The 12,214-nt window shown below is 36.8% G+C and overlaps 1 protein-coding gene across 1 annotated transcript in view; it reads left to right on the forward strand.

The window, feature by feature from the left end:
- The window catches only part of LOC104406768 (A disintegrin and metalloproteinase with thrombospondin motifs 6), a gene marked incomplete at both ends in the record, with an annotated part of 53,837 nt that overhangs the window by 14,249 nt on the left and 27,374 nt on the right, over positions 1–12,214 (forward strand). Inside the window, 2 exons of the mRNA XM_010015859.1 lie at positions 3,035–3,180; positions 5,413–5,476. Coding sequence (XP_010014161.1) covers positions 3,035–3,180; positions 5,413–5,476 — 210 coding nt within the window. The remainder of the gene's footprint in view (positions 1–3,034; positions 3,181–5,412; positions 5,477–12,214) is intronic.

Consider the following 12,214-nt stretch of genomic DNA (forward strand, 5'->3'; position numbering starts at 1 on the left):
AATTATATACAGTCATAATAGTATGCAGATAGGATGGTTTTCATGTTCTGTTTGACATATGTGATATTCTTGTGATTTAACTCTGTCTTTCATTTCATAACTGATTTTGTCATGTTTGTAATATATAAAATGTATTTTAAATTGAATGATAAAATCTTTACATAAATTTTTACTCTTAGAAGCATTTAAAGTTTTAGCTTTTGACTTTAGCATTAGATAACGGTTCATACAGTTTTGTGGCATCGTTAATAGAATGCTGCAAGGAGATTATTTAGTTAATAAAATACTTTTCACTTAAGTTATCACTATAATGAGAGGAAACTCAGAAAATTTCAATCCCTTCTGTGTAGCTCACAAATACTTCATTCTCTGTCATAATGGCGCTGTTACTGGCATTGTAAAACACTGAGATGTATGGATTGTATCTATACTAGCTAAATGTGGGTTTACTATAGGACCACATTACATGTTATGCAGACATGCAGTGATAGTCTGGATTTAAGCGAAGCTCTGTATAAAGGGTTTATTCTTCTGATGGATGCCTGCTCATTGGCATAAACCTCTGATTCGTAAATACAGATTAAACCTGCTTTTCCTCACTACAAATCCATGAAACTTTGTGTGTTTGGTTTTTTTTTCTGAAGAAGGTTACATGTGAGTTGACCCCATCCAGCAGCTGAGTCCACCCAGTCTCTTGCTTACTGCCACACAGGGATGGGGGAGAGAATCAGGCAGGAAAAACAGAAAAATTAATGGGCTGAGACAGACAGTAAGTGAAAGGAAAAGAAAGAAAAAGCAAACAGGAGATCAAAGGCAGTTGCTCTCTATCTCCCACCAGCAGCCTGTTGCCCAGCTAGTCTGAGCAGCAGCTACTTTGGAAACATCCCAACCCCCAGTTTTACTGCAGAGTGTGATTTTTATAGGGTATAGGATATTTCTGTGGACATTTGGGGTCAGCTGTCCCTGCTGTGTCCTCTCCCGACCTCTTGCCTACCCCCAGTCTACTCACTTGAGGGGCAGGTTGGGAAACCAAGAGAGCCTTGATGGTGTGCAAGCACTGTTGAGCATTAGCTAAGACATCACTGCATTGTCCACACCGGTCACAAACCAAAAACAGAACCATACTGGCTGCTATGAGGAAGACTCTGTCCTGGCTAGACCTGGTAGAAAAGGCAATGCATGTTGAACTTGAGATTTAAAATAGTACACCTTATCTTTTCTATGGACACAGGAATGCTTATTTTTTTGTTTCTCTAACTGATAACAGGGTGAGGTTTAGAAACAGAAATGTGCTGGATTGTACCAGGTGTGTTTTGAAAGAGGCACAATACATACAGAGAAAAAAGAGGTCATGAAGGATAAAAATTTATTGAGAGAAGAAACAAAAGTGAATGTGGCTGGAAAAATAATGCTACAATTTTATTAGTGTGGAAATAACAAATATTATAACAAGGAAATACTATATTAAATGGTAGCATGTGTTCATATCCTAGCAGAACTATTGTACCTAGGTGTGTCTGCTGACGATAAGCTACAAATTTTAACAGTAATCTGTCATTTTAAATGTACATGAAGAGCTAAACACTAACATATTTGATAGTCTAGAAGTACCTTTTATTAAAAATGAAATTTCTAATGAAAAAAGGATTTTTATTTATTTAACACTCTCTACAATCCTTGTTCACATGAGATTTTTCTTTTTTTCCCCTGAGTAGTGACAGTAGGTTAAATTCTCTTTTCTTTTTCCTTCAGAAAAATCTAGATTAAATCAGGTCATTGTGGATGGCTGTATTCACTTGTTAGTATATGTCCCATATTGCTGTGACTGAGACTTTAGGTGAGCCTTAGGACTTAGAAGAGAAAACTTTGCTCTGCTTGTTATATACACTTGTAGAGGTGTAAAGTATAAAGTTGGCACTGCGTCTTCCAGCAGTTCTTATGGGTGACAGGGATTTGTGTCTGTCCATGTCTTCTGCTCAAGTCTTAATGCTTTCTGTCAAATTCATGTGGCTGATTTTGGACACAGAAGTTGTCTGGGTTTCTTTTTGGAAAGGGTCAATAGTGTGTCTGTTTGGGAAATTCAAGGGAGTTGAAGAGCAGATTGCCATCTTTTAAAAGTGAGATGTGCAGATTCAGGTCACAATAAACCTGTAATTTACTCTGTCACCTGTGCCTATAATGGTAGGAGAGTAGCTCTAACTGAGCCACTCCAGATTCTCAGTGATGCGCCAGAATGTGGATCAAACTACGGGCTCCAGGATTATTTCTGAATGGTTTAAAAAAGGTTTCTGACTAAGGGAATTATAAACTTATTTTAACGAGCCATTTGTTGTGAATTGTCTGTCTTTTTGTATGTCCAGTGTAAGTAACAATATTGCAAAGTTTAAGTTTTTGCATGAGTGGGGTATGCATGTTCATTCTGTCACTGAACAAGTGGCCACTCACTATTATATAATAATTTTCTGTACTATGTCTAATACTTTGGCACTACTTTTGTTATGTCTGTAAGGCTAGTGTAAATGAAGTACTGCAACAAATTCTTATTCCATTGTAACCTCATCCAGATTTTCTTTTTTATAATGTAACAGAATACTTTCTTAAAAATACTATTGGGTCGAATTTTTAATTTTGCATAATGAAGCCTTCACATGAATCCTAGCGGAGGGTGTTTTACAAAACTGATCTTGGAGATGAATCTTAGTGTTTAAAGGAATGTAAGCAACTTGCAGTTCCTTTAATAAGAAACACTAAGGAGGATGTATGAAGAAAAAAGAAAATCTTTATTTTAAGCTTGCTTTAACTTCTGGTGTGTGATAGGAACCTATAATTCAGGACTTGGTGAAGACAATTAACAAATCACACACACCCTCACCGATGTCTAAACATGGCTAGAAAAAGTAATATATTAGTTGTGTTATCTATACAGGGAATGCTAATGCCTATAATTGGTCATTGCCTGACCCTTATATTTTTCTGTCCTGATAACTGTGTCAGCCTGGAAGCTAATTCTGTGTTTTTTTGTGAAATCTTTCAGTGGTGTTATCAGGGAGAGTGCGTACCTTTTGGCACTTGGCCCCAGAGCATAGATGGGGGTTGGGGTCCGTGGTCAATATGGGGAGAGTGCAGCAGGACCTGCGGGGGAGGAGTCTCCTCATCTATAAGACACTGTGACAGTCCAGCGTAAGTAGCTAAAGTAAGCCGGAGCCAACAAAAAGACACATTTGGAAATTATTCAAAACTGTGGTTTCACATGTTATCTGTAAAAATGTTTTGCTAGTTTGCCAGCATTTGTCTTCAGAATTGCAGACAGAAACAGGAGAAGTTCACTAGACATATTTTTAACATTTTTAATCTATCTTCTATACTGTAAAGATAGCTGGATTTTTATTTAGCAATAACCAGAATGGTTTTCTTTCTGCATCTTGCTATTCATGCAGAATATATTTAAATTATGCCTTAGATAGATTTCTTTCTTAAGACATATTACCTCTGATGCTTGCCTAGGATAGAAAATAACTATTGCCTGTTACTTATTGAAATCCCAACACAGTATTTCCTAGCTTCTGCATACAACTGCTTACATATAAACCATAGTTAGTAATATTAGGTAGCATACAATACATTTATATGCTGTCATGTCCAGCACTTAGTTGTGATTTCCCGCTCTCTCTTAAAACAATTTATCAGCTTCTCTCCCTGCCAGTACTCCCAGTTGGTCCATCTACTCTCTCTCAAGAGGGGCCAGCTACTCTACTACACCTTGATCTGTTGTGTGTATCTGTACTTGTCCTGTCGTTTGTCTGTTTTCCAGTGTCCTGACTACTGTTCCATAGAAGGTCTGTCAGGTAACTGCGTCTCCCTCTGTCACTATTGGTCCTTAAATGAAGAATGCCTACCTTTTTCCATTGCAGTTTCTTGCTATATGAATCGCTGCTTTTTTTCTGTTGCTGCTTTTTCTGTTCTGCTTACTTCATCACAGCTGTAGGTCTTTGCAGAAGGATAGTTTTATTACTCCATACTTTGTTCTTGTAATGTCCCATAATTGCTATTTCTGTCACCATCAGTAGTTTTTAAGACCACTTTTTCTTGAAGACATTGAGCTTTTCTGCTTCTTTAATAGAAATCCATTCTGTGGCATGTATCACTCCTTCCATATCATCTCCTCTCTGTACACTTAAGTTCTTTGTTGCTTGTACCCATGTTTTGCAAGTCAGGCTGCACATCAGCACTACATTCTGCAAGGCATCAAGATGCTATAATGTTACATTACTACTGCTTCAGGTGGTCTGTTCACCTCCTATCATTAGCAGTAACTATCAAATCTGGCAAATAGCACTGCTTAATGAATTCAAAGGCAAAAATTATCCATATGCATTGATAATATGTCAGACTATGTTACCGAGAGAATAATAAATTAATTTTCAAAGCCATATGTAAAAATGCTAGTGGAATATTTGTTTGGAGCATGAGTAATTTCCTCAGATTTTTTAACTACTCCTGTTACTATGTATATGGGTTGGTACGTTGAAAAGCGATTAAATTTTAAATGTTTAACAGTGCATCAAGCAAATGCATTTGCGATGAGGGGGGAGGATGTCTGTATTAGGAAAAAAATTCTTTTGGTTCGAGGACAGTGTTGCTTGGTTAAATAGCTGTAATGTGAAAACCGGTATTGATCTTCTTTCTAGTTGATTGAAAATTCTTTTATTTCTTTATTAAAAAACAAACACAAAGCTTTTTCATTTCTGCTTTCAAGTTATGAGCCAAAGAGCTGATGTCTGATTAATCTTACATTTAAGACAATGTTAATTGATTATTTGACCTGTGTCAAATCTATCCATGAAAGATGAGGTTTTTGAACAGTTAAGGAATTTAAGAGCCAGTGTCTTATTCACACTAATAGAAATCTGCTTACCCTGGAGTTCCCTCAGCTTTACTACTGCTTAATTCACATCAGAATCAGATTCTTGAACTAGAAAATGCAGTCTTTTCTGGCTCCAGTATTTAGCAGACAGTGTCTCTTCATTTTGTAATATTTTCAAGTGTAATATGAGAAGATTAAAAAAAACCCTTCTCATATGGCTTGTTTACATATTTCTCATTCTAGTTTTACAAAGCAATAAAATAATTTAAAAACAATGCCTTTTTAGTATGTTCAAAATACAGTTAAACCGTATATGCAAACTAGATGACTCATCATTATATAAGTGATGATTTTCAAATACCCACTATTGTTTTTTATCTGCTCCAATTCAAGTCAATTCTGCAATTCTTACTAAATAAAATATTTCAAAATCTCACCTTAAAACTTCCATGTACTTTTTTTTTTTTTTTTTTTTAATTTAATATGTATTTTTTAGGTTTGTGTTTGGGCTAATAATGCATATACTAACACATAAACATGTTTTTTAGACCTTCAGGTGGAGGCAAATACTGTCTTGGGGAAAGGAAGCGGTATCGCTCATGTAATACTGATGTAAGTAAATTTTATTCTACTGTAGAAGTATAATTAACTTGTTCGCTTTACATTTTAGCAGCAATGGATGCTTTCTTTCTCTTTAGAAAAGCCTTGAATTCTGCATTTGATTGACAGGCAGTCCTGTAGGGCAGTTGTATACTGCAGGCACCCTATGAGTTCTGCTAAATGTTAGGATCCTTGTCTGAATGTGATGCCCAGCTTGTGTATTCACATTAAGGACTGGAGTGAGTTCAACATGAGCATCAATGTTAAAAGTCAGCAAGGAGCATTCCATGTCAGAGCTAAGATCTCTCTAGCCCAGTGTCTTGTACTCCAGCAGTGGCCAGTAACTCTGGGTGTCTCTAAAGGTAATTCTTGAGTTCCATGTCATGTCTGAACTATAGTAACTGCCACAAAAAAATGGACAGGTAAAGGGGGAATGGCTTTAAACTGAAAGAGGGCAGATTTAGGTTAGATAATAGGAAAATATTCTTCACTGTCAGAGTGGTGAGACACTGGAACAGGTTGCCCAGAGAAGTTGTGGATGCCCCATCTCTTGCAATGTTTAAGGCCAGATTGGATGGGCTTTGAGCAACCTGGTCTAGTGGAAGGTGTCCTCACCAGGGCAGGGGAGTTGGACTAGATGGTCTTTAAGACCCAAACCATTCTATAAGTCTAGGAAATGGAAGTATCCTCCATGAATCCACTTTTAAACCCTCTTACTCTTTTTATACCTTTATAACTTCCAGCGCTAATGTGTTACACAGTCACCTTACGCAATTTGTGAGAATGTATTTCTTTTGGTGTGTTTTAAACCATTTGACAAAACCATTTAACAGAAATTTGGCAGGTTTAAAACACACCTATCTGCTGATTTAAAACACAAATCTGCTGCTTTTTGTATTACCAGAATGATCATACAGTTTTATTGTAGAGCTGAGCTATTGAAGTAATGAACAACCATGAGAGGATGGGGTAGAGGCTAAAGGTACAAAATCAAATTGTGAAACTAGATTACAAATCCAGTTGAGTTAAAAATTGAACTAGAAAAAGAGTACATGCCAATAAGGAATTTCACTAGTAAGTTTCCAAGTCACTAGCACTACAAACATAAACAGGCTTTCATATTATTTCAGCCTCAAATTTGTCTTAATTTTCTTCTTAAATCAAGGAAGTTCCTTTCAGTGGGAGAGTCTGTACCTAAAGCTGATGTTTCACCTGTTTATTTTTTGACATTTTTCAGGAAAAAAACTCAGTAGTTGATATGCTGACTCCTTAAAAAAAAAAACAACTGGCTTTTATGATCATTACTAATTATCATAAGTATTAGTTCTGCAAACTTCTCTGTGGAGGTTATTGTCATTATTAAGCTGTATTACAAATTTCTAAATTAAAAATTACTTTTGTATTGCCAATTGCAGCTCTTCTGTTCACACAGCCAAGAAGTATGTTAAGGTCTTTTGGCCACAGCATTAGGCCTTTAGCCACAGTAAGAGAGACTGAAGCTGAACTGCTTGTCCAGTAGGAGCTGTAAAACTTTTCCAGTCATACAGCCTTCCAAATTGCAGTTTGCCATTCTGAAACTCTGATTCTGTAGATGTGTATCTTCACACTTGGCTGTCCTTGTACAGTTTTCATTTAATGGGTCCAGCTTACCAGATTTGCTCCTGTGATTAATTTGTCTTTGTCTTTATTTTCACTTAGATGGTCTTTCTGTTATTGGAAGACTTCATAAGCGAGTTTTTTTTTTGTTCCAGTTTCATTCCAATTCACAAATGATAATGTTGAGTAACACTTGAGTGTGTTTCATGTTCTTACAGTTGATAGGAAATACGCCTGCAAGTTCACCAACTGAGAATCTGTATTGAAATCTCTTAGTCGGTATTAAATATAGTATATGCTTTACCAAATGAGTATCAGGTTGTTTCTGTTTCTTTTCAGTCAGGATGTTGTGTGCTACTAATTTAAGTGCTTTATCAAAATCTAAGCATATTCCATTGTAATTTTAATTTAACCAGGAATTATAAAAGGTTTTAGTTGATAAAACTTACTCTTACACAAAATACTGATTTGTATGATTTGCATTATTATCTACCTTTCCTTTAAAACTGTGTCAGTCAATTCTCTGCCACCTCTTCTATTTATTTGGGATTGATACCAGGCAAACTGTAACTGGAATATTCTATTTGCTTGTTTCAAATAATGACCTGTTTCAGTTTGTACACACAGGCTAAGATATGTTAAAAAATTCACATTAACACACTGGAGCCTTCCTCCATTAACTTTTTGAAGGCTGTGATGAGATAATTGTCCAGGCAGTCTTATTTAAAATGTTTATCTCCAATAGATACTATTTAGCATCTGCTACAGTAACTAGTATGCAAGAAAGTGTATGTAATCCTGCTGCCTCACAAATACACAGTTTTTTAATGTTTTTTTAATTACTAACAATCTTAGCTACCTAGTGATATCATTGAAATGTATCAAACACTTTTCAGACCATTTTATTCTTAGTTGGTTTTACTTGCTTTATTCTCTCTTTGTTTGATTGTAACTGAGAGGAAGCTTACAGGGTCACAGAAGGAACATCTAGAAAGTATCTGAGGAGGCCATTCAGGCTATTCCCTGGCTTGAAGGCAAAATCAACTGTCATTAAACCATTAAAACCGTTCTTCCTGGAGATAACATTAGGACTCTTCAATATCCTTACAGTCGGGACAGTTTTAATAAAATACAGTGTATGTTTTGCCATCCTTTAAGACCCTTACTTACTTTTTTCCCAGTAAGAAGACAGCTGATATCATTCCTCTGTGGGAGCCTTTCCTGTGTTTGCAGATTAGTATCATGTCTCTTCTTGGTTTTCTTCACACTAGATGGTTTCTGTGTTAATAGACTTAGGGATCCCAGTAGTGCACATTGGGAACCATGGTGCCCAAACCTCTGCATAGGATTCTAGCTAAACCCTTTCAGAGATAAAGGATACTAAGATAACTTAGTATCATAAGTATAACTTAGTTTTTCATCCTAGTGATGGGGTTCTGTTTATTCATTTCAGTACTGTGTTCATTTTTCTTGCAAGAGTGGCAATATTTATTTAGTCTGTGCTGATGTGTAATGCCAAAATCCCTAGGAGCTGCGCTTTATGAAGTCATTCCTCAAATTGTGCTTGCACAGTTGATTGTTCCTACTCAAGTGTAGTAATTTGCATCCATTGCTTTAATTGCAAACCACTGCTCCAATTTATCAATTCAATTCTTTCAAAATTGTAAAACTCTGTTCCAAAATTTTCGTTCCCTGCCTATATTCATTTTTCAGTCAATAAATTAAACAAGATACTAGAAAGGAAACTTTGCATTTTGTTGCCTAGGTCTTGAAAAGAATTCTTGAACAATTGCAGACTCGGACCAGGCAATTTGGAAGTGCCATTGTTACAGTTTGACTGTGAATCATATTTTTAGCATATTTTTGGGGTATGGTTTTCCAGTGCATAAATATGTTGGTACTTACAGAATTTTAAATTTACTGCCTTAATGGTTTTGATGATTGTAGTCCATTTCATTTATACTAATATTTATAGTAATATTTAGGGTTCTACGTAACCAAGAATAGCTGAGATTAGTAGATTTTGTTTCAAGATTTATCACTGTCCTTAGTGGCTGACATTTTTTAATGGAATGGTATGTTTGATTAATGTAAGCGTTAAGAGCAAGCAGTTCTGTCATTGTTTTTATGAAAAATGTGTTGTTTGTACCTCTTTTCTGTTGAAGTTTATCTTGCAATGTCAACGTTCATTGCCCATCTGTAATTTTTGATGTAGCACTCGCTAAAGCTCCTATTTTTGACTTCTTTTTTCTTTCGGAGATGAGAAAGTTGCCCTTTCTTTTGACCATTTTAATTATTCTAATTCTTTGGAAACAGTGCTCACACTCCTAGTAGGTTTGTTTCTCATCAAACATTTTTAAAGCCATATATGACTTCTTAATTCAAAAGGCTAATGGAAACATTGAGATCAACAGAAAAAAACATTAGGTAATGAATTCTGAAAAAAAAGCATGGTAGAAAGAAACACACTCATCAGAAACTTATTTTCTACCACCAACCACAATACTTCTAGTAAAATCATGTCTTTTCCAATCAAAGTACTTTTAATTAAAAAAAAAAAAATCATAGACTTGCAAGGCACATAGTTACTCAGTTAAAAGTAACTCATTGTCTGATTTAAAGGAAGTATAGGATGTGAAACATAATTTGATTTACATCTAAAACTGTAAAAGCCTTCTAATTTTTTATACACAATAAGAAACTAATTTTGCTTACAAGTTCGGTAAAGGGTTTATCTGTACATACATACCTTTAAAAGAGTCTTGTTTTTGTTCAGTACTATCACTGTACCAGTTGTTCTTCAGTCTTTTACTAGAATGTAGGAACTGGATTTTGTTGGTTGCTTCCTTTATGCATATATTCACAGGTACTGTTCATTACTTTCATAATTTTAATATTTTCAAGCCAATTTTTTCTAAAACACATTCATTAGAGGAGATATATCATGGAATCATGGAACAATACCTGAGTTTCAACTGTAACCCTCCTGGCTGTGTTTTTAATCTTCTGTGAGGTGTACTGTAGTCCTTTATTAACAGGAAACACAGTGAGTTCTATTACTGAAGTCTGCCTGACTTTAAGCTCCAAGATAAACACATTTCTGTGAGATAAAAGGTTTGGTGTTTTGTCAGTGTTGGTTCAATGATTTGTTAGCATTATTTAGACTATTTTTTATTCAGTCTTAAAATTTTTCATGTTCTCATTAAAGTCAATGCTTCTTTAAACTCAGAAGTTTTAATTATTTCACAGTTTTCTTATCAAGACTTTGTCAGACCTGTCTTAAAGTTCTTATACCTTCATTAGATTCTCACCTCATGATTTGCAGTCTCCTAAAAGACTGTTTGGAAACACAAGCAGCCTGTTGCTTGACAAGAGTTATCCATGTACTATAGGTGCATGAAAAACAAGAAATATTTACACAAGAAAGAGAAGCACTTATTGCATATTTACTTTGGGAAAAGAGTATATAACAAGGAGACAGTGCCAAAGAGCTGGCATTTTATAATTTACTTTGCAGTAATGTTTTTGCATTTCTGTATGTATGATTTTCATAGAATCATAAAATACCAGGTTGGAAGGGACCTTGAGGATCATCTGGTCTAACCTTTCTTGGTAAAAGCATGGTGTAGACTAGATGTCCCAGAATTATTTCCATCTGAATCGTAAAAAATGTCTAATGTTGGAGAATCCACCACTTCCCTGGAAAGATTATTACAATGGCTGATTGTTCTCATTGTGAAAAACTTTTTTCCTGTGTCCAGTCACAGGAATTTCCCTTGGAGTAACTTCTACCCATTACCCTCATCTTTTCAATGTGACTCGTTGTAAAAAGTGAGTATCCATCTTCTCTGTAGCCACCCTTTAAATACTGAAACATGGTGATAAGGTCCCCCCTGAGCCATCGGAAGCCAGCCATGTGAGGAAAGGCTGAAAGAGTGGGGATTATTCAACCTGGAGAAGAGAAGGCTCTGGGGAGACTTTGTAGCAGCCTTTCAGTGCCTAAAGGGTGGTCTACAAGAAAGCTGGAGGACCTTTTTGCAATGGCATGTGGGGATAGAATAAGGAGGAATGGCTGTAAACTAGAAGAGAGTAGATTTAGATTAGGTATTGGGAAGAATTTCCTTACTGGGAGGGTGGTGAGACACTGCACAGGTTGCCCAGAGAAGTTGTGGATGCCCCATCCCTGGAAGTGTTAAAGGTCGGGTTGGAAGGGACTTGGAGCAACCTGCCCTAGTGGAAGATGCCCCTGCCCATGGCTGGATGGTTGGAACTAGAAGATCTTTAAGGTTCCTTCAAACCCAAACCATTCTAAGATTCTGTGACTACCATACCAGATAAAATACCAAGTGAGTAGGACTGTTGTATGCTTTGCTCACACAATTCCTTTAGCTGCTTCCAGGTATTCCCAGCCTTGTCTGCTGTTCCTGTCATCAGTGAGATTACAGGCTGTGCTTACTTGTGTGTAGCTGGTTTTCTGTCAGACTACCAGAGCTGTGTTCAAGAGGACGGTACAGATAATACAGATGCAGCCCAAGATATGATTGGCCTTGTGGGCTGCAACCACGCATTGCCAGGTCATGTTCGATCTTTGATCCACCTGTACCCCCAAGTCCATCTCCTCAGGGGTACTCATCCCCCAGCCTGTGCTGATACCAGAGGTTGCTGGTATCAACAGGCAGGACCTTGCACTTGGCCTTGTTGAAGATTCTGAGGTTCACATGGGTCTACTTCTTGAGCTTGTCCAAGTCTGTCTGGATGGCATCCCATCCCTCAGGCTTGTCAGCTGCACCACTCAGCTTGGTGTCATCTGCAAACTTGCTGACGGTGCACTCAATCCCACTGTCTATGTTATTGATAGAGATATTAAACAGTACTGGTCCCAGTAGGAACCCTTGAGGGACATCACCACAGATTTCCATCTAGACCACTGAGCCATTGACCACTACTGTCTGGATGCAACCATCCAGTCAGTTCATTATCTGCTGAACAGTCCATCCATCTAATGTGTATCTCTCTGATACGGAGAGAAAGATAGTGTGGAGGACCATGGCGAAGGCCTTACAGAAGCTCGGAGAGATGACATTTGTAGTTCTTCCTGTGTCCATTGTTGTAGTCACTCCATCAAGGAAGGCCACTAGGTTGGTCAGGCAGGAC

This window comes from Nestor notabilis, unplaced genomic scaffold (assembly GCF_000696875.1).
Source record: "Nestor notabilis isolate BGI_N333 unplaced genomic scaffold, ASM69687v1 scaffold13540, whole genome shotgun sequence".
NCBI lineage: Eukaryota > Metazoa > Chordata > Aves > Psittaciformes > Psittacidae > Nestor > Nestor notabilis.